Below are 27,664 nucleotides of genomic sequence, written 5' to 3'. Positions count from 1 at the left end.
AGTTAAACTCATCCTCTTACTGCAGCTCTAACTCACAGCACATGGAGACGGAGCTTCCAGTTAAACTCATCATCTTACTGCAGCTCTAACTCACAGCACATGGAGACAGGGCTTCCAGTTAAACTCATCATTTTACTGCAGTTCTAACTCACATTACATGGAGACAGAGCTTCCAGTTAAACTCATACTCCTACTGCAACTCTAACTCACAGCACATCCGAATGTGATATAAGGACCTGTCCGCACCTATACGGATTAAACTGAAAAAGTAGTTATTTCCCCCTCCGTTTAAAAAAAAAAAATCCCATCCACACGACCGGTGTTTTAAAAAATATCTCCCTCCATAGGAGAACGCTAAAACGATTGCCGCATGCGCAATACACCAATTGCCATGGTAACAGATGCGCGAGTTGACGTCATGATGTCAGCGTTTTCATAAAGTCCCGTTTTTCTTGTACACACGAAGACAGAGAAACCAGAGTTTTGAAAAATCTCCACCTTGGAAGGCGTTTTCAAAAAGCTTAGTTTTCAGTGACTTAAAACGCCATTTTCGTGTGGATGGGAGGCCAAAACAGAGGGAAAAATATGTTTAAAAAAAAATCCGTATACGTGTGGACAAGGCCTAAAACACAATATGACACTTTAAAATGATTTAATACACCCATGTGGACCTGAACGTGCTATCCTGCACCCCACTACACCTGAAAGTTGGCAATTCAATTTAAGTTTAATTCAAAAAGTGTCAATGTGAACTTGTATCATTACCTTTGATCACCTGTGAACTCTCCTCTGAAGTTGATTGGACGACGCATTGAATGATCACTCTTCATAGACAAACAGCTGGGTACAGGTGACCCTGCCCTCTCTACCCGGACCCTGTGAACAAAACATGGAGACAGAGCTTCCAGTTAAACTCATCCTCTTATTACAGCTCTAAAACACAGCACATGGAGACAGAGCTTCCAGTTAAACTCATCCTCTTACTGCAGCTCTAACTCACAGCACATGGAGACAGAGCTTCCAGTTAAACTCATACTCTTACTGCAGCTCTAACTCACAGCACATGGAGACAGAGCTTTTAGTTAAACTCATCCTTTAACTGCAGCTCTAACTCACAGCACATGGAGACAGGGCTTCCAGTTAAACTCATCCTCTTACTACAGCTATAACTCACAGCATAAGGAGACAGAGTTTCCAGTTAAACTCATCCTCTTACTGCAGTTCTAACTCACATTACATGGAGACAGAGCTTCCAGTTAAACTCATCATTTTACTGCAGCTCTAACTCACAGCACATGGAGACAGGGCTTCCAGTTAAACTCATCCTCTTACTACAGCTATAACTCACAGCACAAGGAGACAGAGCTTCCAGTTAAACTCATCTTCTTACTGCAGCTCTACCTCACAGCACATGGAGACAGTGCTTCCAGTTAAACTCATCATTTTACTGCAGTTCTAACTCACATTACATGGAGACAGAGCTTCCAGTTAAACTCATCATTTTACTGCAGCTCTAACTCACAGCACATGGAGACAGGGCTTCCAGTTAAAATCATCCTCTTACTACAGCTATAACTCACAGCACAAGGAGACAGAGCTTCCAGTTAAACTCATCCTCTTACTGCAGCTCAAACTCACAGCACATGGAGACAGAGCTTCCAGTTAAACTCATCCTCTTACTGCAGCTCAAACTCACAGCACATGGAGACAGAGCTTCCAGATAAACACATCTTCTTACTGCAGCTCAAACTCACAGCACATGGAGACAGGGCTTCCAGTTAAACACATCCTCTTACTGCAGCTCTACCTCGCAGCACATGGAGACAGAGCTTCCAGTTAAACTCATCATTTTACTGCAGTTCTAACTCACATTACATGGAGACAGAGCTTCCAGTTAAACTCATACTCTTACTGCAGCTCTAACTCACAGCACATGGAGACAGAGCTTCAAGTTAAACTCATCCTCTTACTGCAGCTCTAACTCACAGCACATGGAGACAGAGCTTCCAGTTAAACTCATCTTTTTACTGCAGCTCTTACTCACAGCACATGGAGACAGAGCTTCCAGTTAAACTCATCCTCTTACTACAGCTCTAACTCACAGCACAAGGAGACAGAGCTTTCAGTTAAACTCATCCTTTAACTGCAGCTCTAACTCACAGCACATGGAGACAGGGCTTCCAGTTAAACTCATCTTCTTACTGCAGCTCTACCTCACAGCACATGGAGACAGAGCTTCCAGTTAGAACTGCAGTAAAATGATGAGTTTAACTCACATTACATGGAGACAGAGCTTCCAGTTAAACTCATCATTTTACTGCAGCTCTAACTCACAGCACATGGAGACAGGGCTTCCAGTTAAACTCATCCTCTTACTACAGCTATAACTCACAGCACAAGGAGACAGAGCTTCCAGTTAAACTCATCCTCTTACTGCAGCTCAAACTCACAGCACATGGAGACAGAGCTTCCAGATAAACACATCCTCTTACTGCAGCTCAAACTCACAGCACATGGAGACAGGGCTTCCAGTTAAACTCATCTTCTTACTGCAGCTCTACCTCACAGCACATGGAGACAGAGCTTCCAGTTAAACTCATCATTTTACTGCAGTTCTAACTCACATTACATGGAGACAGAGCTTCCAGTTAAACTCATCATTTTACTGCAGTTCTAACTCACATTACATGGAGACAGAGCTTCCAGTTAAACTCATCCTCTTACTGGAGCTCTAACTCACAGCACATGGAGACAGAGCTTCTAGTTAAACTCATCCTCTTACTGCTGCTCGAACTCACAGCACATGGAGACAGATCGTCCAGTTAAACTCATCCTCTTACTGCAGTTCTAACTCACAGCACATGGAGACACAGCATCCAGTTAAACTCATCCTCTTACTGCAGCTATAACACACAGCACATGGAGACAGAGCTTCCAGTTAAACTCATCCTCTTACTGCAGCTCTAACTCACAGCACATCCAAATGTGATATAAGGCCCTGTCCGCACCTATACGGATTAATCTGAAAAAGTAGTCATTTCCCCCTCCGTTTAAAATTTAAAAAATCCCATCCACACGACCGGTGTTTTAAAAAATATCTCCCTCCATAGGAGAATGCTAAAACGATGATTGCCGCATGCGCAATACACCAATTGCCATGGTAACAGATGCGCGAGTTGACGTCATGATGTCAGTGTTTTCATAAAGCTCCGTTTTTCTTGTCGACACGAAGACAGAGAAACCGGAGTTTTGAAAAAATCTCCGCCTTGGAAGGCGTTTTCAAAAACCTTAGGTTTCAGTGACTTAAAGCGCCATTTTCGTGTGGACGGGAGGCCAAAATGGAGGGAAAAAACTACGTTTTTAAAAAATCTGTATACGTGTGGACAAGGCCTAAAACACATCATGACACTTTAAAATGATTTAATACACCCATGTGGACCTGAACGTGCTATCCTGCACCCCACTACACCTGAAAGTTGGCAATTAAATTTAAGATTAATTCAACAATAATGCCAATGTGAACTTGTATCATTACCTTTGATCACCTGTGAACTCTCCTCTGAAGTTGATTGAATGAGGCATTGAATGATCACTCTTCATAGACAGACAGCTGGGTACAGGTGACCCTGCCCTCTCTACCCGGACCCTGTGACCAAAACATGGAGACAGAGCTTCCAGTTAAACTCATCTTCTTACTGCAGCTCTAACTCACAGCACATGGAGACAGAGCTTCCAGTTAAACTCATCCTTTTACTGCAGCTCTAACTCACAGTACATGGAGACAGAGCTTCCATTTAAACTCATACTCTAACGGTACGGTCGTGCGGTAGAAAACCTTTTTGCTTCCCCGGTCTTAACCCCTCCCACATCCGTAACCATTATCATCCACGTAAGATATACAGGTAAGCATACGTAACCAGGCCAGGTAAGGTCTTCTGACGGGAAATTATAAGGCATTAATGCATATCAAATAATAAATCAAAAGAATCCCCAAATCTAATGCTTACAGTTTCATAGTTAATTCATTATTAATAATTCTCATTTACAATAACAAAAAAAATTCATAAACGGCTCCTACACTACTGGTATAACTCACAGCACATGGAGACAGAGCTTCCAGTTAAACTCATCCTCTTACTGCAGCTCTAACTCACAGTACATGGAGACAGAGCTTCCAGTTAAACTCATCCTCATACTGCAGCTCCAACTCACAGTACATGGAGACAGAGCTTCCAGTTAAACTCATCCTCTTACTGCAGCTCTAACTCACAGCACATGGAGACAGAGCTTCCAGTTAAACTCATCCTCTAACTGCAGCTCTAACTTACAGCACATGGAGACAGAGCTTCCATTTAAACTCATCCTCTTACTGCAGCTCTAACTCACAGCACATGGACACAGAACTTCCAGTTAAACTCATACTTTTACTGCAGCTCTAACTCACAGGACATGGAGACAGAGCTTCCAGTTAAACACATCTTCTCACCGCAGCTCTAACTCACAGCACATGGAGACACAGCTTCCAGTTAAACTCATCCTCTTACTGCAGTTCTAACTCACAACACATGGAGACAGAGCTTCCAGTTAAACTCATCCTCTTACTGCAGCTCTAACTCACAATACATGGAGACAGAGCGTCCAGTTAAACTCATCCTCTTACTGCAGCTCTAACTCACAGCACATGGAGGCAGAGCGTCCATTTAAACTCATCCTCTTACTACAGCTCTAACTCACAGCACATGGAGACAGAGCTTCCAGTTAAACTCATACTCTTACTGCAGCTCTAACTCACAGCACATGGAGACAGAGCGTCCAGTTAAACTCACCATCTTACTGCAGCTCTAACTCACAGCACATGGAGACAGAGCTTCCAGTTAAACTCATCCTCTTACTGCAGCTCTAACTCACAGCATATGGAGACAGGGCTTCCAGGTAAACTCATCCTCTTACTGCAGCTCCAACTCACAGTACATGGAGACAGAGCTTCCAGTTAAGCTCATCCTCTTTCTGCAGCTCTAACTCACAGCATATGGAGACAGATCGTCCAGTTAAACTCATCCTCTTACTGCAGCTCTAACTCACAGCACATGGAGACAGAGCTTCCAGTTAAACTCATCTTCTTACTGCAGCTCTAACTCACAGCACATTAACTCTCTGACTCATGCATTTTTACCTCTTTCTCGCAGGGCCGTGGGTTCCATCGTCAGTCTCGGTCTCCTCTGAGGAACTCATTTTAGAAACAGCGCCCCCTGTCTCAGGACACCTGAACACACCAGATCAGATTCACAAGTGGGTTCTGACCCAAATTGGCAGACCTGTAAATACACACAAGAAGAACATGATAACGCACAGACATAATAATACACTGTGAGGGCCACATAATGTAAATGTGTAACACAAAAAGGTAATTAAATTACGTTTGGTGCATTAAAATATGTACACACCATATTATGTTATTTTTGCATTTTATCCCACTGATATACTCAATGTAGCCTATGTATTGATCTCATAAAAAACATGTTTTCAACGTACAAAAATGCCAAGTTACTCACACATACAAGACCACTCCAGGCCTGCCATTAAAAGTATTGATATCAAAATGATGCCAGGTTACGGTACTACAAACAATATAGGCTATCTTGCCTCACCGAAATTAAATAAGATGTATTCCAAAGCAATGCTACCCAATATTTCCTCCATTCTTTCAAGTCACTTGGCCCTGTGTGTATAAGAATGCACTACATGGACAGGCCAAACATATGTGTGGATAGCTGTCTCACAGTCAAGATTGATTGAATAGGCGTCTATATGTCCAATTTGTGTTGGTATGTATGTATTTTGCTGCCCAGCCTTTCTGTTGCGTGAATGATAGTATGTTTCTTGGTATAAGTGTGTGTTCGTAAATGTGAATGTAACATGCTGCTAGGGAAATGTCCCCATGGGGATAAAGAAGTTCTCTATTTATGTGTGTACAATATGTATTTTACATGCAGTATTTATTGTACGTAGCAAATCTACAATAACTTGTACATGTACTCAAATTCAGTTCAGAAGCAAGTATAAACATGTTTTCTGGAGAAATATGCTTCCTGTAGTTACTCAGCAGCAGTTTTGTACATGAATTTCAGTGTGTTCCATGAGGCAATTCGAAATATTTGACTCTGTGATCTGACACAAAGATTTCATGACATTGTAAAATGGTAAGATTACAAAACACAGGGCCAAGTGACTTGAAAGAATGGAGGAAATATTGGGTAGCATTGCTTTGGAATTCATCTTATTTAATTTCGGTGAGGCAAGATAGCCTATATTGTTTGTAGTACCGTAACCTGGCGTCATTTTGATATCAATACTTTTAATGGCAGGCCTGGAGTGGTCTTGTATGTGTGAGTAACTTGGCATTTTTGTACGTTGAAAACATGTTTTTTATGAGATATCATTTCTTTTTGCAAAGCGTTTTATTATGAGTGAGAAATGCGAAGTGACCCTGTAAGAAACGGTTGTGGATTATGGCTATCCTTGTGTGAATTTGTACAGTCTGATGAGCGTGTACTGTTTAGCAGTTTCGGTTTGCTCTATATGTAAAACAGTGGCTGTGACAAAGGGTGCGATGGCATAAGTGTAAACGCAACAGAAACGAAGGTGAAATATGGCCAGTGTATGTACTCGCGGATTTGACGGCCATCCAACGAGCCTTGATTGAGAAAGGAATCAGCAAGCCCGTAGAATTAGAGCTCCCTAGGTCGCAACTTGTGTACTCTGCTGTCCTGCTCCGTTATCTGTTATTTCATGGAGATGCACTTTTAGTGTTTGTAAGGTTTATAAGGCATTTTGATAGGCTTATCTGCAGGTGGGAAACCTCTTTGCTGTTTTGCTAAGCTAGAACCGGAAAACTTGATAGTGGAGAATAGGAGCAGACACATATGTCCCAGCAGGCTTTGCATATGAGAAAATAACAACAGCGTGAGAGAAATTAGGATGAAATGATGAAATTGCGTAGTTGAAACAATATGTTTTTAGCAGAATGGGCATGTAGGTGAAGGTTGACATGATCACAGACTATAATGCGAAGTAAATGAAGAGACCATGAGCGAGCTTAGTTTCCTTATGGAACGACATAACAGTCGGTATAAAACATTGGCTGTTAAAGTGGAGGGTTAAGTGACGTGTGAATTCTATTGCACTGATGTGCTTTTCTCATGTTCAGTACTAGTAGTTATACTTATGAGTGAGTCATGATTTTAAATGTAATGTTTTAATGGGGAGTTGCAGAACGTACATACGTAGTAATTGTTTGTATGTGGCTAGATAGAGAACAGGGCGAGGTAACATGAATGTAGAAACGTGGCGTTTGCTGAGAGGAAGGTTTTGTACGGTAGCCAAGTGAAGATATATAGTTAGTAGAAATGGCACAGTGGTGAACTGGTGTAACTTTTTAATAAAAGGAATACATTTGCTGTCATGAAATGCATATGGGTGGCCGTGAGTGAGTTTTGGTAAAGAAAATATAAAAGCATAAGAAAACGTTAGTGTAAAAGAGGAAAATATCTGCCTGAGGGCGAGGCGGGATTCAATCCTTCAACCGGAGGTTTACCAGTCTGTGACTTTGTTAGTGCAGCACCATGACATAGCTATACAATGCGTGAAATATCATTAGCAAACCTGTCCATGGTTTTAAAGAAGAACACAGGCCAGTAAGCACAGAAAAGCTCCCGTTGAATCCGTATGGCTTTGCAATATTGTAGCCGGTTAATAACTGAACGTGCAGACGGTACGTCATAATGCAGTATATACGTTCGGTGAACGGTGGGTAGATATGGTGCAAAAGCAATAATTGAGAAGTAGTAGACAATTATTAGTGAGGGTAAAAGTAGGTTAAAGAAACATGCCCTTAGCTGGGCTTGAACCTAAGACCCCATGTTCCCAAGACTGTAACCTTACCCACTAGGCCACAGGCAGATCAGCTTTTTGAACACGAAATGTTTCAGAGTAAAAAGGTATGGGTATTTTGCGTGTGTATGCGAGTTTTTGATTGGGTCGTGAGGGTGAGGATTTGGCTGATGTCGGTAAAATGTCCAATGGGGAGACATGTTGTTAGTGGGATATGCAGCAGGGAAAATAAGAATGAGAAGAAGAAGAAGAAGAAGGAGAAAACGCAAAATCCCCTTAGTTTGGGGCTTTATTGTGTGGACATGTGAAGTTGTTTATGAAATCTGTCTGTTGAAATGGAGTCAGAATGTACAGAATTTAATGTTTTTAAGGGCTGAGTGTCTGTGGCTGTTGTGGTTATTTCTGTGGGGAACCCTGAAAAGTGCCAAACTCTCGGTGCTGTATAGGTATGGGGCATGCCCCCGCCAAGGCATACCTGCCATCCCAATAATGAGTCCTTTGCGAAGTATCGCAATTTGTATGCCGGCTCTTTAAGAGTTGCGCTCAAGCAGCAAACAGGTGGTGACGGGCCAGGTGGTTTTTGAAATAGATTGGGGGCAAGAGGTAGCAATGGAGAATGGAGTAAAGGGGAGTCAGCAGAAAATAATCAAGAATCCTGAGATTTGTTGGCGTTTTTGTTTGGATTGTATTTTTTTCAATCTACAATTATTCAACACAGCTCCAAGACACGAAAACGAGTAACCTGCTGAACCTACGTTTTAAAAGAATTCTCTTCTACTGCATCAGGAGGGTGAGCCGAAGCTTTTTGGGTTATTTATTTTTTTTGCTTCTTTGAATGCAATGCATTGCTTAATTATTTGTTTTTGGAGAGGAAAGAAGATTCTTGCACTTATGCATTAATTTTGGTTTCAGGACTTAGCCTATTATTTTTGGCACGTTTTCTGGATTTGTGTTTCCGTGGATACCGGACAACTAAACTAAACTCGGACTTCAACTTTAACTGTTATTCAATGGACGATCAGTTATTATTTCACATTGCCAGTTGAGTAATGATTGTACCTGGGTTTATGTTTTCCTGATCAAATACTTGCCATATCGTTATTTTGTTGTTGTTTTTTTTGTTTGTTTATCATTTGGTTGCCTCTGTTGTAATATATAAATTCCGTTCGATTAGATTCCCGTGAATATGGCGTGTTTATTCTGTTTAAATTGGTTTGAATTTGACACACACATACATCAAATCTCACAGAACAGACAGCGACAAATCTGGAATTTAACTGAGCCATAAACTTGTACAGTAATACAATTCCTTCCAAAATATTCTGCACCCATGATAACAATTACTAAGACCGTTCAATATAAGGATTACCAGTGCTGAGGTATATTTTCATTGTCCAACATACGGAATATATTTAATGATATAATGGAAACTACCAAAATGACACATTTCTCAGATGATACAATTTTACAAAAATTGTGCGTCACAATTATTGGCACCCCTGTATTTGGTACTGTGTGCACCCTCCCCTCGCAGGGATAATGGCACTGAGTCTTTTTACATAACGTGTTATAAGACCAGAGAACACATTGGGAGGGATCTTAGACTCTTTCTCCACCCACAATCTTTCCAGATCCTGATGTCTTTGTTGATCCGTGCTTATGGGCTGTGCTGTTCAATTGAGTCACAGGTTTTCAGGGAGTTTCAGCAGTCTTTAGACTGTTGTAGCCATTGCACAATGATGCTTCTGCATCATTAACCTTTTTATTTGTGGATTTTAACGTGAATTTGGGGTCATTGTCTTGCTGAAAGATCCACTAGTTTCAGTCTGCTGGCAGAGGTAGTCAGGTTTAGGGCTAAATTGTCCTGGTACTTGGGTAGAGTTCACGATGCTGCTTTCCTTAACAAGGGCCCCAGGACCAGTGTGAGCAAAGTAGCCCCATAACATTAAAGATCCACCACCGTATTTTTCTTTTCAGTATATGCATCCTTAAATCCATCCCACATCATATTCCTGGACATGGTTGTGAGGGGGGCTGGAGCCTCTCCCAGCATGCATTGGGCAAGAGGCAGGAAAAAACCCTGAACAGGTCACCAGTCCATCACAGGGCACACACACCATGCACTTATACACTCATACATTCAAGCAATTTAGTGTCTCCAATTAGCTTAACCTGCATGTCTTTGGACTGTGGGAGGAAACCCATGCAGACATGGGATGAGAATATGCAAACTCCACACACACCACCATGCTGCCCTCCAGCAGTTTTAAACGTCTTCATTATTGCCCTCACAGTAGTAATTAGCATCTTCAGTTTATTTTTTGATCCATTGCCTGATTTTCAAAGGTTAGCATCCATTTTCATTTCGTTCATCAGTTCTTTGTCTTTCTCTGTGGCGAAGATGAAAAATGGGTTTCACAAGCAGGTTCTCAGTTTAATCCTCCAGTGAAACAGGAAGCCATGGAAGGCCACAAGAGTTTCTCTTAATATTGGTGTAGATTGAGTTTGATTTTATTTTATTTATAAGAATCTTTAGGGGTTCAAAATATTTTTATATATTTTTGGGAAATAACAACCCTACCTGAATCCAATCGTCACACTAGAGGGCGCCAGTTCCCCCCAATGCTAATTAAGGTATTGTGCCACAAACATTTAATAGCCTGACCAGATTCACATTACAGGTACCTGTAACTGATTTATGACTAGTCAAAGAGCTAATTTAAGATGTAACTGCATTTTCACTCATCAAAAAAGCTTTCAATATCTCGAATTACATTTTGCTAGTAAGATTGAAGTTTCTTTCGCCATTCAGTTGTATGGGACCTCCAATTAAAAGATACCTACAATTCAGTTTTGACTATCCAAAACGTGAACTCCAGATACTGTATCGCCATTTCAATTATGACTAGTCATAACTCAAATTAGAGATCTCCACATTAGCTCTGACTTAGTCATAAATTCAGTTCATTCCTCCGGATTTAAGATATGTCAGGTACCGGGGGACCAGGACCCAAACACAGAGTGGGGAAAAACACCAGGCAAATGGCAAATACAATCAAAGACTTTACTCTCATACAGGTAACAGAAAACAGGGAACAAAAACAAGGCCAGACAGGGCACTTTCAAAAACAAAAACAGCTGAATTTTCAAAAAAAAAAAAAAACAGAACTCAGGCAGGGCAGAACTCACAGACAGAAACGCGGGCAGAAACACGGGCACCGCGGTTGTCTTTTCCTAAGTTTTTTAAAAATTCTCCTTAACATCTTTCCTTAACCTCATGACGTTTTCCATCGAGGTCAAGGAAAAGTGGTTAGGAAAAGACATAGGACGAAATTTTTTTGCTTAGGAAGGTTCCTAACTCAGTGAAATAACCCGGAAGTATCTAAGTGGCAGCCATGATAAGAGCTGTTCGAATTCTCTAAATGCTAAGGAAAGGTGCTTCAATGCTTCCTATCTTATCTCCTTTAGCATAGGGCACACTGGACCGTCCTTTACGAAAGGAAAGGAGATAATGCCGTCCCACAATTCCTTACGGCAGCAACATTTAAAGTGAAGCACAATTCAGCCGTTCACGAAAACAAACGATCAACATGAGTTGTGCGGTGGTTCTTAAGCTATTATATGCATAGGCTTATAATCAAATCACAATCAGCATATTAACCATAACACAGAAGTCTGTCTTTCAAGAAAAAGGGAAATGAAACGTTTTTAGCTAGATTATGTTTTTAATTTCACATGTTTGAAACTTATGAATGATGATATGTACAGTAGTAAATTTGTAGGCCTAACATGGTATGCCTATCTTGCATTAAATTTAATGAATTATTTTCATACAATCATACTAATTGGGATTCATGTCGATAAATATGAGTGGACAGGAGGATGAGCGTGAGCAACCATTCTCAATGTAACAACCATTTCGTTTCACTTTTGTGACTGGTAGCCTATATTCCTTTTTTAATTCAATTCCAACCCTGGTAATGAAGTAATATTTTTCACCGGGTTGTCCACGTTTATATAGCCTGCATGAAACAACACTGTAAGAATGCACGGGGCAAAGTAATTAAGATGCGCTTTTAGTAGTCCATCTTCGGAACATTGGGATGGCAGGTATGCCATCCCGCCAAGTTACGCCTTGGCGGGGGCATGCCCCATACCTATACAGCACTGAAAGTTTGGCACTTTTCAGGGTTCCCCACAGAAATAACCGCAACAGCCACAGACACTCAGCCCTTAAAAACATTAAATTCTGTACATTCTGACCCCATTTCAACAGACAGATTTTATAAACAACTTCACATGTCCACACAATAAAGCCCCAAACTAAGGGGATTTTGTGTGTTCTCCTTATTCTCTTTCTTCTTCTTCTTCTTCTTCTTCTTCTTCTCATTCTTATTTTTCCTGCCGCCTATCCCACTAACAACATGTCTCCCCATTGGACATTTTACCGACATCAGCCAAATCTTGACCTACACGACCTCCCACCCCAGTGACCACAGACTGTAGCCCCTACTGTAGCTTAGTCCTAAGCAGTAATCAGGAAGTGATGCAATGTACCTCATTGGTCCACAACAAATATTATAACAGTGCTCAAATGACACAATAAATCATTAAATCGACCCATGGACAGTCATAAGACGAATAAAATACATATATTGTGACTATTTGTTCTCATGAGAAAAAATTATTGACTTTGTATTTTGCCCGCATTTGTACCGTAGACTTACATGGAAACCGGATATGAAAACACCTATACTGAAGCCAATCGTAGTGGCGCTAGTGAGCAGCCAGGAACAACAAGACCAGGAAATGAGCTTCAAAAACGAAGTCCGGTTTTGGCCGCTTGATTCGGACGCAGCCTTTTCGTCCGCTTACCTGTGGGTGGACGCTTTTTCGCGTAATAGGTGCCTGCGTTCTTCCTTGTCCGTTCACCCGATATATAAGCAGCTTGAAACACAGCAACTGACAACAGACAACTTGTCACAAACACATACGTATAGGAATTGTAAGGTCAGCTAACCTTTTTTTTTTCCTAGTGGGAAAACTAGAAGACCTCCGTCGGTTAGCCTAGTCAAAGATAGACGGACACCCCCAGTCAAAGCCTGCGAGAGTAGACAGTAAACTGTAGCGAGATCGTCATCCAATGCCGAATTTCCCCATTTTATTCACTCGAACAGGGTAATGTTTATTAATTAATATGTTCATATATGTTTGGATGGACATGGAATTTCACACAAAGGTAGTTTAATTACCCTAATTACCGGACACCTAGGCTACTTCCAAACCCCACATATTTTCGAGATTTTCAATAAAAAGGACGGGACCAACGCCGCAAAGAAGCGTGTCCGGGTTCTGGAGGGTGTCCGACTATGAGTAAAATGATATCATATAGGCCTAGAGTAATCTCTGCCTAACATAATCACTCCACTGTATATTTTTCCTCAATACTGCAAACCACTTAATTTTAGTAGGCTAATGGGAATGATTCCCTCTAAAACGTGAAAAAAGTGACAACCCCTTAATTGTTTAATTTAAAACAAATCAGGGTTTATAGTGCAGTAAGTGTAAAAATGTCAACAACACGCGACAAGTCCTGTGACGTCCGTCTCACTAGGCTAGAAGTGGTCATGGAATATCAAAAAAACTGAAGTAAACTTTCTTTTAAAGGTTATTTTAAAATTAATTTCTGTTTGGATTCCGTATGAGCTCTTAGCTTGTTAGGCTACGCATTAAACTCGCTATTTTATTGCCAGTTATTCGTTTTTCTGAAATACGCGGGTTAATGCGATTATACCTGCAGATTCCCATTCCTCCCCGCAGCCCTTTACCTTCAGCTTCTCTTACCTCAGTTCCACTCCACAACAGACTGTTTACTCAGTTTTTTACATTTCATTTTATTCCTTCTTTCCTAGGATTTCTTTCTCCTCCATTTTTAAAATGGCCGTTAAGCTTCCGTTTCTGTTTTGACCTTTCCTTACTTACCTGTTTACCTGCTCAACTGAATGTTCGATGGGTGGAGTCATCTGTTGTGGAGTGGAACTGAGGTGAGAGAAGCTGAAGGTAAAGGGCTGCGGGGAGGAATGGGAATCTGCAGGTATAATTTATTAGCTGCATCAGTCACAGTATTTAATAAGTTATGCAGAATAAACAAATATTTCATCCATGTAGATCTTTGCCAAATTTTAGCACATACAGTGAGCACCATAATTCATTGGACAGTGACACATTTTTTGTTATTTTGGTTCTGTACTCTAGCACTCTGTGTTTGAAAGGATACAATGACAATGAGGTTGAAGTGCAGACTGTCAGCTTTAATTTGAGGGCATTTTCATCCATATCGGATGAACCGTTTAGAAATGACAGAACCTTTTGTACATGGTCCCCCCATTTTAAGGTACTACGAGTATTTGTTGAATTGGCTTCACAGATGTGTTTCGTTTGGCAGGTGTATTAATTTGTGTCGTTAGTGAATGCAGAAGAGAGCTGTTGATGTCTAGTCTTGATTCTAGACTTTGCAATTGCCTTTGGAGATTGTTGTTGGGGTGTGACAACATGAGGAAGACAGCAGTGTCGATGCAAAATAAGCCGGCTGTCATAAGGCTCAGAAATGAAAATGAATCAATCAGGAACATTGCAGAAACCCTGGGCATGCCCAAGTCAACAGTTTGGTTCATCATTAACAAGAAAAAAAACAACTGGTGAACTCAATTATGTCAAAAGACCCGGTAGACTGAGGAAGACCATTGTAGTGGATGACCGGAGAATACTCTCTATGGTGAAGACAACCCCCCTAACAACAACAGCCCAACAGATCAAAAACACTCTCCTTGATGCAGGTGTAGATATGTCAAAGTCTACCATACGTAGAAGACTACACCAGCAGGACTACAGAGGGTACACTACTAGATGCAAACCACTGATAAGCCTGAAGAACAGAAAGGCGAGATTACAGTTTGCTAAAAAGCACCTAAAAAAGCCCCAAGAGTTCTGGAACAAAGTCTTGTGGACAGATGAGGCAAAGATTAACATGTACCAGAGTGATGGAAAGAGGAAAGTGTGGAGAAAAAAAGGAAATGCCCATGATCCAAAGCATACCACCTCATCTGTGAAACATGGCGGAGGGGGTGTTATGGCTTGGGCCTGTATGGCTGCCAGTGGAACGGGCTCACTTGTCTTCATCGACGATGTGACTGCAGACAGAAGTAGAACAATGAATTATGAAGTCTACAGAAATATTTTATCTGCTCAGATCAAACCAAATGCCTCCAAACTCATTGGACGGCACTTCATCATGCAGCAAGACAATGACCGAAACATACTGCTAAAAGTGGAAAATCCTTGACTGGCTAAGTCAATCACCGGATCTGAATCCAACTGAACATGCATTTTACATGCTGAAGAGGAGACTGAAGGCAAAAAGTCCCCGAAACAAACAGGAACTGAAGATGGTTGCAGTACGGGCCTGGCAGAGCATCACCAGGGAAGATACCCATCGTCTGGTGATGTCTGTGCATCGCAGACTTCAAGAAGTCATGCATGCAAAGGATATGCAACCAAATATTAAAAATGATTACTTTATTCTACATTATGCTAAACTGTCCAATATTTTTTGATGCCTGAAAATGGGGGGGACTATGTGCAAAAGGTTCTATAATTTCTAAACGGTTCATCCGATATGTATGAAAATAGCCTCTAATTAAAGCTGACAGTCTGCACTTCAACCTCATTGTCATTGTATCCTTTCAAACCAAAATAACAAAAAATGTGTCACTGTCCAATGAATTATGGTGCTTACTGTACATATATCAGGCCTATTCAACAACTTGTGAATTATATTGATGTTGGGACTTAGAGTTCTCCAATATCTGTAGGCTGAACACAGAAATAAGCCTTTATGATTATAACAAACCATCTCAAGACAAATAGCCTACTACAGACAGCAAATTAAATTTATTTATTTATTTATTTATTAATTATTTAACGCTCCACCAGTCTCCCTGCCAGTCACTGACCCATTAACATCCTGAATGATGGCCCTATGTAACATGCTAATGTGTGAGGTAAGTAATTTTTATCATTTCTTATGACAAAATAATAAGAAATAACAAGCACGTGCTTTTGTTTATGTGTAATTTTTGGTATTTTGTCTGTACATTTTCTTGTGCCTTCCCGAATCAACTGTTTCCTTTCTCTCCCTTTTTTTTTTGCTGTTGACAATTTTTAAGGTTATTTGCCCTTTCTATACTCATCATATGTGTTTGTTTGTGAAGTATTTAAATAAAACATAAAAAAGACTAACGAGAGCTGACTTTCCAGGATATCTGCTCTTACCAGTTCCACTTCATTTTATTCAAAATGCGCCACAAGACATTTTATTTTATTTTATTTGCATTTCAGGGCTAAAATGTGAGATCTGACCCACAGTCTCTTTCTCCAGTCGGGAGTATCTGGAGACGGGACGTGTCAAAAGCAAAATGGACGGATCAAAAGCATGTTTCTATTGGTCAATGATTCGGTGAGTCACGTATATTATCCAATCAAAAGCATGATCCAAAGGCGTAGATGTATCAAGGTGGGTTTGACGTTTCTGAGACGGCATATCTGTTTTTGTTGTCGGTCCTGGAGGTGAATAGTAGGCTATGTCGGTGCATAAATTATGCGCGAAAACAAAAGTTGTGGTATTTGTGTAATCTGTTAATTTACACAATTTATTTGAAAATGGCATTTGATCGTCAGTGATTACGACGCTGAAGTTGGCTCCCGATTCGCAGCTCCCGACTCGAAAATTCCGCTCCACCTTAAATTGGCGAGGTCTCTTTCCAGCAGGTTCTTGTTATCTTAGCAGATTCCTGGCACATTTAAAAGTTTTTTGGGACCAGGACTTTGTTTCACGGGCTTTGTCTAAACTATATAGCCAATCTAATATGCAGTAAAGTCATGTTTGGTGTTGATGGAGAGCTAATATCATGAGCTGTTAGATGGTCTCATTCTATTTTGAGAACGTTGTCATTCAAAGTTCATGTGTTACATGAAAGTGAAACGCCAATCACGGAAATTGAGCTATGCAGTTGTTACACCTGAAATTGTGAAAATGGCGACACTATGTTTGAACAATTGTCTGAATCCAGTGCTTTGGATGCTGTTTGGAATAAAAATATTATTATTATTATTATTGTTATTATTCACAAATATGATTTTTACATTGTAAAATAAATGGTACTATTGTGCTAAACTTTATGCAACCCACAGACATACAGTACATTAATTGGGCAAACATATGTCTGGATAGTTTTGTAAGATTAAAAAATGTTTTAATAGGCCAAAATATTTTCCATTATTATATGTATTTATTTATTCACCGCCCCACCCCTTTTTTATATCAAAAGTATTGATGTCAATACTTTTAAAGGCCTAGATTTTGCAAGTTTTAATTATAGGCTTATAGACAGTGCTTTGTATGGGTGAGTATCTTGGCATTTTTGTACATTGAAAACATGTTTTTGTTGAGATATTTCATTATGTACTGTGTTTTCTATGAGTAACTGATAATAATAACAATGATAATGATAATAATAATAATAATACTAATAATAATAATAATAACAATAAAAATAATAATGCATAAAAATGTATGTACCATAATGAAATCTGGAGAGAGACATGTATACACATACATACAGTTGAGGCCAAAAGCTTACATACACCTAGGCTAAAGATATTCAAACTCAGTCTTTCATAACTGCACATTTCATGTTGCCATACATTTAGTTTGGCAAGTTAATTGAGGCATCTGCTTTGTTCACATCAGAGGTAATTTTAAAACAATCGATTACAGACATATTTATTTCAGCTTTAATTCACTATATCAGAATTCCAGTGGGTCAAACGTTTACATACACCTAGTTTAGTGTGTCTTTAAACAGTCTGGAAGATTCCAGAAATTGATGCAATTACTTTTTACCGTAACTTTTGTCATAATTAGGAGTTAACTGGGAGTTAATTGGCACATGTGGCTGTATTTAAGGGCCTACTTTTAGAGCCACTGCCTTTTTGCCCATGATATGATGGGAAAATCCAAGCAACTCTGCCAAAACATTGTGGACCTCCACAAGTCTGGTTCCGCCTTAGGAGCAATTTCCAAACAACTGAAGGTAACACAAACATCTGTACAAACAATTGTATACAAATATAAAAACCTTGGGACCACAGACACTGCAGAGTTCAAATTAACTCCCAGGGCTAAACAAACTATTACATTACATTACAGGCATTTAGCAGACGCTCTTATCCAGAGCGACTTACACAACTTTTTACATAGCATTTTACATTGTATCCATTTATACAGCTGGATATATATACTGAAGCAATTTCGGTTAAGTACCTTGCTCAAGGGTACAACGGCAGTGTCCTTACCCGGGAATCGAACCTACGACCTTTCGGTTACAAGTCTAGTTCCTTACCCACTGTGCTACACTCCGTCCGAAAGGTTCAACTGATCCCCAAGACAACAACAAAGGAACCGGTGAAGGAGTTGGCAGCATCAGGTACCAAAGTATCTACATCCATCATTAAGAGAATCCTACATTGCCATGGCCTGAAAGGCTGCTGTACAAGGAAGAAGCCCCTACTCCAAGGCCGGCATAAAAAATCCAGAATGAACTAGAAATACTGAAGCAAGACCTCAAGACATCAGCTAGAAAGTTAAAACTTGGTCAGAACTTGGTCTTCCAGCAGGAGAATGATCCTAAGCATACCTCCAAAGTTGTAACAAAATGGCTTAAAGACAACAAAGTGAAAGTACTGGAGTGGCCATCACAAAGCCCTGACCTGAATCCCATAGAAAACTTGTGGACTGCACTGAAAAAGCGTGTCTGAGCAAGGAGGCCCACAAACCTGACTGAGTTACACCAGTTCTGTCAGGAGGAAAGAGCAAAAATTCTGGCAAAGTATTGTGAGAAGCCTGTGGAAGCTTACCCCAAGTGTTTGATTAAGTTAAGCAATTAAAAGGCAATGCCACCAAATATAAGTGTTTGTAAACTTTTGACCCACTGAAAATCTGATATAGTACATACAAGCTGAAATAAGTCTCTTAGCTATTATTTTGAAATTACCTCTTATGAAAATAAAGTAGATATCCTAATTGACTTAACACAGGAAATGCATGGTAACATGAAATGTGTGGAGTTGTGAAAAATTGAGTTTGAATGTCTTTAGCCGAGGTGCATGTAAACTTTTGGCCTCAACTGTAGCCTACAAGTTAAACTGTATACTAGAACTGTTAGTTGGAGTTTGGGTTGCTTACAGCAGTAGCTTAGGTGGTTGACTTTCATGATTGGAGACGACAAAGACAGTGATAACGTTGTCGTAAATATTGTTTCCTCCCATTATTACCCTATAACGTGGCAGTTTTTCTTTGGAATCCTGTAGAGTAGTAATCCTTCCTCGACTCAGTGCACACACTGACGCTGCGAACAAATAGGGTTCCGTTTCTTAAATTATTTGTACATGTCCGGCTTGTGGTCCCGACCAGACAACTGAATGAGTAATTGATTGAATAAATTTGTAGTTTGTAATGAATTTGCTTGTCTGCGACTCCCTGATCTGACATCGGTTTCAAGGGGGTTTCCCGGCGTCGTAGCTGGTTTCCAGGGGATTCCCCCTGGCTAACGTGGATGACAGACAACAGGAGCAGAGTTAACACCATCCTACAGCCATCCTGCTTGTCTCTTAGGAGTGATGATTCATATCGGCGTGTAAGCACACACACATTACAGCGTTCCTGCTCTGAACATGGACTCAGGCTGGTTGATCTGAATGTACAGAGTAAACAGGCACATGCTGACTTGTGCATCACATCTCATGTACAAAATCTATGCTCAAATGGTTTTAAGGCCACGTCTGAAGGGTTTATCTATGCTTCCTGTACTTTCGGGGGCACTCGGTGCTGTGTGGTCTTCACTCATAAACCGGTTGGATTTTATTCATATTTTAATAATCTGACTTTTTATCCTACGAGCAGGCATATCATAAGCTCCCCAGAAACCTGATGCTAAAGGCATTGTTCAGTTCTGTTGTGCAGAGTGACCGCACATGACCATTGTAACACCCACAATTATAATATGGAGCTTATTTTCATATACACAATTTCTAGATGATCTTATTCAGATTCCTTCTCACATATAGCAAGTCATCTAGCAGACTTGCAAAGTGAGACCGGCTGATCATGGAGGAAAATCATGAAACTCCACAACAGAGCCCATAACAATGCCTCTACATGCACAAGATTTCTTCCAGTGTGGAGAGTATGTATAATGTTCTTAAAATGTTTTCAGAAATCGCATGGCACTTTCTAAAATGGCCTTAACTTGATGCACTTAAAACTAGTTTTTCCTATACATATAAAGGTTATAGATAAATACTTATGTGACCTTTGTGACAGAAATTACTTGCACATGGAAAATACAGTGGATTTCATATAAGCCATCTCTACTGAACTTGACTTGACTTTATTGTCCCTGTAGAGAAATGTGGATTGCAGCACTGTGTTATGTTAAAGGGCATCACAGACGCAGACAATAGAAAGTTATAAACATTGCAAATGTCACAGTAGTAGTAGCACAGGAGTATACAATATGCAGGGATGCTACACAGGCAGCCCAATGTGACACAGACAGCTGGAGCAGCCAGATCAGCTGGTATTAGGCGTGGCTGGTGCCTGATGGCTCTCTGGTGTCTGAGTGAGTTCCAGTTTTATTTTTGAAAGTAGAAATATATAACTTGACATAACTGCGAGACAATATTTTACAGTAAGATAAGATTGCTATTAAGCTACTTGAACCAATTCATATGCAGATGAAGACATTTGATTGCAAAAGCAACTGTCAAACTGAGAAACATTAGCCATAATCTGAATGCTGACTTCAGTGACTATTGAGCATGTGGCTCCATCTAGTGGTGGTTTCTTTAATAGGTTTTATAAAAGGTTGTCAAGTTTTGAATGCCTTCACATTATGGTAGGCCTACCATCAAATGTATATCACATTAAATGTCATTAAAAACAAATTATTTTTAAGATTATTACTATTATTATTATTAGTAGTATCAATCAAATTAAATCAAATTTTATTTGTATAGCGTATTTTACAACAGTTGTCACAATACGCTTTACAGAAAACCAGTAGCCTAAACCCCCACAGGAGCAAGCCTAAGGCAACAGTGGCAAGGAAAAACTCCCTGTGGCAGATGGGGAGAAACCTTGGAAGGAACCAGGCTCAAGGGGGAAACCCATCCTCCTCTGGTCGGCTCAGGGTGCCGACTGGTGACCAGCATGTCAGCCAGTTTATGCACAAGATATGATATGTGATGTGGCTCAGGTGATGGGTGGGGCCGGGTGGCGGTGATGGGGAACAGCAGGTGGCGGCAGATGTGGGCAGGGTGGAGGCAATGACGAAGGAGAGGCTGGACCGCAGAGGTGGGGGAGACCAGACGACTCTCGAAGCACTCTCGAGGGTTGGGGCAAGAGCCCCGCCGGCAGCGTGGGGAAGAGGGTGGAAACGGCAATTAGGGAATTTGCAATATAGCAGACAGTGAGTAAAGTGGCAGTGGTATGTACTGGGGGGGACCCCGCCAGGAGTAGAATATGGCTGCATATCTACTAGGACAGGGATGGAGAGCCCATGCAGTCATGAGGGGTAGACAACCATACCCGCCTATCAAGAGCCAGCCCATGTAAAGTCGGGTCACAGCTGATTGACAGGTGACAGTAAGGAAAGGATTGCCACCTACAAAGCTCTATGACTACAGGCTTCTCGCACCCTGTCTCCAGACTACAACTGATTGTAAGCCTGAGCATAGAGGTGCGTTTTTAATCTAGAATCTAGTAGTAGTAGTAGTAGTAGTAGTAGTAATAACTTAAGAAAAAAGTTGAATTGAGTGTATATTTTCCAGAAAAAATGAGCTCAATTAGATTACACATAACTCAAATGGGTGCCACCGATAGACCGTATAACAAGACCAGGTTAAAACCTAGTGGACCGAACCGGCCGACGTCACAGACAGGCGCGGTGTAACTTTATCAATCAGTCAGTCAGTCAGTCACAGACATTCGCGTTTGTAGGGCTGGCCCCGCTGTTGCGGTCCGGCCAAAATAGGTCAGTTCTAAAGGCACCCCGAGGAAGCCGTGAGTCTCTGTAATTGTTGGTAGAGAGATCCAATCAAATCCCCGTTCGCTACCAAGAATCTACCAATGAATTGAAGGGGATAGCCAATCAGAGCGCGTATGTCTACCAAGACCAATCCCTTGCTCGAGTCTCTCGGGCTGAGAGACGCGCAAATATTGAATGAGGTAAATCGCTGTTTTATTTTCCTGCGTCGATAGGTAAAGATAACCGCAAATTTAACTGAATCATAACTGGGAAAAAGTTACGACAAGCTATGGATAAGTATGGTAACGTTACCAAATGTAAAGAAATATTCATTTTTACAGTGTTACCTTAGTTAAATCAGCTTCAAACAAGGTAGCCAACTAACGTTCACCGGTTTAAATTACAGTAGACGATCTAATCTGAGGAACTGTTCTTAATTTACACCAGGAGCAACAAGGTAAATATATTTTTAACCTTTAAGTGTATTTTCTTTGGCATTATAAATAGCTTGTTTTATATGAGTTTAATATATTAATGCCTTTAATTTATCTGAATGATCCTTTGTAACTAGCTATCTGGATTGAACTCTGGCCATTTATAGCTAATCAAATAACCTTGCTCACACTAAGAAAATAAAATGTCCTAGAAATAACCTATAGCTAGCTACATTTTTATTTTTCTTTCTTCATTGGGATGGCAGGTATGCCATCCCGCCAAGTTACACCTTGGCGGGGCGGCATGCCCCATACCTATACACCACTGAGAGTTTGGCACTTTTCAGGGTTCCCCACAAAAATAACCACAACAGCCATAGACACTCAGCCCTTAAAAACATTAATTTCTGTACATTCTGACCCCATTTCAACAGACAGAATTCGTAAACAACTTCACACGTCCACACAATAAAGCCCCAAACTAAGGGGATTTGCGTTTTCTCCTTCTCCTCCTCCTGCTTCCTGCCACCTAGCCCACCCACAAAATGTCTCCCCATTGGACATTTTACCAACACCAGCCAATCCTTCACCTACACAATCCAATCAAAATCTCAAATACACACGCAAAATAGACATATCTTTTTACTCTAAAACATTTCCAATCTCAGCAGCGAGTTCCTTTGGCTGAGTGGTCAATGTCATGGTCTATGGATTACAGGGTCCTTAGTTCAAGCCCCACTGGAAGCAAGTTTCTGAACTGTGCTATTTTGCTCACTAATATTTGTCTATTACTTATCAACAACCACATCTATCCAGCGTTCACCGAACATATACACTGCATTATGATGTACCATCTGCACGTTCACTTAATTGGCTACAATATCTTCTGTAAAACCACGGACAAGTTTGACCAAAAAATTTCACGCATTGAACAGCAATGTCATGGTGGCGCACTGCCAAAGTTACAGCGTATAAAGGTTGGAACACAAACAGACAGTCAGTTAGAGGGGAGGACACCAAAATCAGATGCCCTCCTTATCTCTAGATTGCAGTGTTTGAAACAGTGCCTGTTTGTACACACTTACACAGAGAGAATAAGGACACAGTGCTGTCTGTACACAGTTACAAGGGAATAAGAACACAGTGCTGTTTGTACACAGTTACACAGAGAGTACGGACACAGTGCTGTCTGTACTGAGTTGCACAGAGAGAATAAGGACACAGTGCTGTTTGTACACAGTTACACAGAGAATATGGACACAGTGCTGTCTGTACACAGTTACACAGAGAGAATAAGGACACAGTGCTGTCTGTACACAGTTACACAGAGAGAATAAGGACACAGTGCTGTCTGTACACAGTTACACAGGGAGAATAAGGACACAGTGCTGTTTGTACACAGTTACACAGAGAGAATAAGAACACTGTGCTGTCTGTACACAGTTACACAGGGAGAATAAGGACACAGTGCTGTCTGTACACAGTTACACAAGAGAATAAGGACACAGTGCTGTTTGTACACAGTTACACAGAGAGAATAAGAACACTGTGCTGCCTGTACACAGTTACACAGAGAGAATAAGGACACAGTACTGTCTGTACACAGTTACACAGGGAGAATAAGGACACAGAGCTGTCTGTACACAGTTACACAGAGAGAATAAGGACACAGTGCTGTCTGTACACAGCTACACAGGGAGAATAAGGACACAGTGCTGTTTGTACAGTAGCACAGAGAGGACGGACTAAACAGTGCAGGTATACACACTTTATTGATGTCCGGAGTTGCGCTGTGTTATAGCGTGTGCTGCACGCACACCCAGTGCTGTCAGAAAAAAGAGGCCAATCAATCCTCCGGCCACTGATAGCATGATCTGGGCTCCAGGCCCTGCAAGGAGTGAGAAAAGCAACCAATCACACAACACATTCTAATCCATTCTAGTAAAATCACACAACACATTCTAATCCATTCTACTACAATCACACAACACATTCTAATCCATTCTACTACAATCACACAACACATTCTAATTCATTCTGCTCCAATCACACAACACATTCTAATCCATTCAACTACAATCACACAGCACATTCTAATATCTTCTACTACGACCACACAACACATTCTAATTCATTCTACTACAATCATACAACATTCTATTTCATTCTACTACAATCACACAACACATTCTAATCCATTCTACTACAACCACACAACACAGTATATAATAATAATTATTATATATATATATATAATAATAATAATTATTATTATTATTATTATTTTGAAGAAAATACCCCCGTTTTTAAACATGTTATACACATAGCTCATTGCTTGCTTATTTATAGAGCCTTCTTTGTTCACTTTTATCAAGTGTAAAAATAATTCTGGAAGGCAGTATATATAAAAAAATGTAGGTTGTGTGTTGAAGTTGCTCTGGACAAGTTTCTGCTAAATGCCTGCATTCCAGCAATCCCTCAGAAACGCACGCATGCATGCATACATGCACACGCACACACAGAGATGCGCATACGCACAAACGCACGCTTACACGCATACATGCACACGTACACACAGATGCGCATGCGTGCGCGCACAAAAAAAGCACAGAAATGCGCACAAACAAGTTTAAAGTTTAATTGTCATTTCCACATACATAGTATACGGGAACGAAATGTCGTTCCTCAGGGTCCAAGGTGCTAACACAAAATACAACACAGTCCCGAAACATAAAAACAGAATAAAAGCACAATAAAAGCAGTGATAAATATAAATAATGCAGTATAAGTGTAATTATAAGAACTGTAAGAATATAGGTAATATAAATACTGCCTAACCAGTGGCCTCAGTGGTAATTATACAGAGTATAAACAGGAGGCACAGCGGTGATGATGGCCCAGAATAAAGGGTCGGTACAGGGTAGTCATAAAATGTCCGGTACAGGGGCAGAGAGGTGTAATCCAGGTGCGCATCTGCGCACACACACAGATGTGCCCACACACACACGCACGAACCCACACACACATACACTCTCTCTTGCACTTCTATGAAGATGTGGGATGGGGCAGAAAATTAACTGTCAGGGAGGAAAAATAATCAGTGACAACAATCGTAACTACAGAACCCTTTTAAAATACTCCAGATATTACAACCATTTTTACCACACGCCATTATTTAGAGCAATTTCACACTATATTTGGTATTTTTACATAGTGTCAATTTATACAGCTGTCTACATACTGAAGCAATTCAGGTGAAGTATTCTGCTTACGCTATAACAGCCGTGTCCTACCTAGAAATCGAACCTGAAACCTTTAGGATGCAAGCACAGTTCCTCAACCAGCAAGTTACTCACACATACAAAGAACTGTCAGCAGGTCATTAGTGCAAATGGTGTAGGTCATATTTTTTAGACTGAAGTGTTTTTTAATGGGCTATTGTACAGAACAGACCTACTAATTGTTTGTACATTGGCAGAGGATCTATAGGGCTAGATAACATTAATTTAGAAATGTGGGCAGCTACAGTAGTTAAAAAGTAGTCATCAGTACAGGCGCAACAGTGAACGTGAACCATTCTGACTTAAAGAAAATCGATATACCTGGTGTGAGGAAGTCATTATCTTGCGCCAGTTTCTATACTGAATTGCAACACAGATTGTACTTAATTTCAGAGGCGTCTGTATCTCCACACATAATACACTCGGTCTGTCATCTTGTTAACAAGGTAGCTAACATTAAACTCGGTGAAAATGCAGAAGGCGGGTGTATTTTATTTGGATTTCAGAAATATGTTTCCCGCAAAGACATAACCGATGCAAAAACAATAGTTTAAATGTTTTATTTTTAGTTAGCCAACCAGCCAGTTTAATGAGTTAGAGGTTTGCTTGAGTCTGAGGGGGGATTTGAACCTGCGTCTGTCACTCGTCCATAATGTTCCATTGGCAAATGTGCTACCCAGTGAGCTACGAGGAAAACAGATGATGGGGCTGCAAATTTTTGGTCTTTTAAGCGTATGCACCTGTATGTATGTCCAATGAGGCAACCTATTCTGGTGCATCTGTGATGATGTAATCAGGCAGGAAGAAGAAAACGCAAAATCCACTAAGTCTGGGGCTTTATTTTGTGGACGTGTGAGGTCAGAAGGTACAGAAATGAATGTTTTTAAGGGTTGAGTGTCTGTGGTCATTGTGGTTATTTCTGCAAGGAAACCTTGAAAAGTGCCAAACTCTCGGTGCTGTATATGTATGGGGCATGCCACCCCACCAAGGCGTAATTTCGCAGGATGGCATACCTGCCGCCCCAATTTCACATACTTAAGGTATGAATATACTATCACATGGGAGGACCTGGAACTTGTATAAATACATACAGCCATTCAAATTTGTGCATAATGAAAAACAGGATTGACAGAACATTTCTACTCTTCTGCCTCCTCTTCCTCCTCCTGGCTGTGTTCCGCCTGGCTGCGGATGTGGGTGTGAAGGATGAGGTCCATGGACAGCAGGCTTGACGCAGTGTGCAGGACGGAGAGGAGGAGCTGGTATTTACAGGCCAGGGACTCCAGCCCCCGAACCCTCCAGCTGGGGGGGGCGGCCCCAGAGGCCCTGAGGAAGTGTGACCGGGCATCCAGGAAGCGTGGGCCGGGGTACAGCCGCCTGGGCACGCTCAGTACGGCCCCCGCCACCAGCCGGCAGGCCGCGCGCAGGTCGGGGCAGCGCCGCTGGGAGGCCTGCTGCAGGAGGCAGTGGTGCAGTACGAACTCAAACGCGCCCCCTGCTGGTAGCACGCTGCCTGCCTCTATTAGGACACCTGAAGAGGCGGGGCCTGTTTCTCGGGTACGGGTCCCCAATGCTCCTTCTTTCCCTTCCCCAAAATGGACGCCGGGCCGCTCTCCTGATGCCTTGCCATTTCGTAGCCAGTCCGGAATTGGATGTTCAGGTTCTGCTTCGGGCTCTGTGCTGTCAGGATTTTGGCTTTGGCCTGCACACAGTGGCCCCTCACCCTTGTTTGGGTCCCTAATAAGGGCCTGTGTCCCCTCACCCCTGTTTGAGTCCCTAATAAGGGCCTGTGGCCCCTCACCCCTGTTTGGGTCCCCAATAATGGCCTGTGGCCCTCCAGCCTCTGTGCTGTCAGTGCTCAGGTGGGCATTGTCCCTCATGCTGGCGGGTGCTCTATCTAACCTTGTGCCATTGT

General features: G+C 41.3%; 1 protein-coding gene and 2 long non-coding RNA genes across 11 annotated transcripts in view; 1 reads left to right on the top strand and 2 right to left on the bottom strand.

Moving 5' to 3' along the window:
- Positions 1–3,584: 3,584 nt before the first annotated feature.
- Positions 3,585–13,916, bottom strand: LOC118218954. Of its 9 annotated transcripts, none has more exons than XR_004763592.1 (4): positions 13,873–13,916; positions 12,766–12,852; positions 5,174–5,315; positions 3,585–3,646 (listed from the first exon to the last, which is right to left on the bottom strand). It is a non-coding gene; the product is annotated as an uncharacterized LOC118218954 (long non-coding RNA). The 9 variants fall into 9 exon arrangements; XR_004763588.1 differs by lacking the exon at positions 13,873–13,916 and adding an exon at positions 13,735–13,835; XR_004763590.1 differs by lacking the exon at positions 13,873–13,916 and adding an exon at positions 13,719–13,746.
- LOC118218972 lies at positions 13,857–16,446 on the top strand. The gene is made up of 3 exons (XR_004763616.1): positions 13,857–13,934; positions 15,883–15,950; positions 16,288–16,446. It is a non-coding gene; the product is annotated as an uncharacterized LOC118218972 (long non-coding RNA).
- A 7,776-nt stretch (positions 16,447–24,222) lies between these two features.
- The window catches only part of LOC118219210, a 92,837-nt gene continuing 89,395 nt past the window's right edge, over positions 24,223–27,664 (bottom strand). The window contains exon 13 of the mRNA XM_035402204.1: positions 24,223–24,356. Coding sequence (XP_035258095.1) covers positions 24,238–24,356 — 119 coding nt within the window. The 3' untranslated portion in view covers positions 24,223–24,237. The remainder of the gene's footprint in view (positions 24,357–27,664) is intronic.

This window comes from Anguilla anguilla, chromosome 19 (genome assembly GCF_013347855.1).
Source record: "Anguilla anguilla isolate fAngAng1 chromosome 19, fAngAng1.pri, whole genome shotgun sequence".
NCBI classification, from domain to species: Eukaryota; Metazoa; Chordata; class Actinopteri; order Anguilliformes; family Anguillidae; genus Anguilla; species Anguilla anguilla.
The sequence above is the reverse complement of the archived record's forward strand: the minus strand, read 5'-3'. Positions and strand labels throughout refer to the sequence as shown.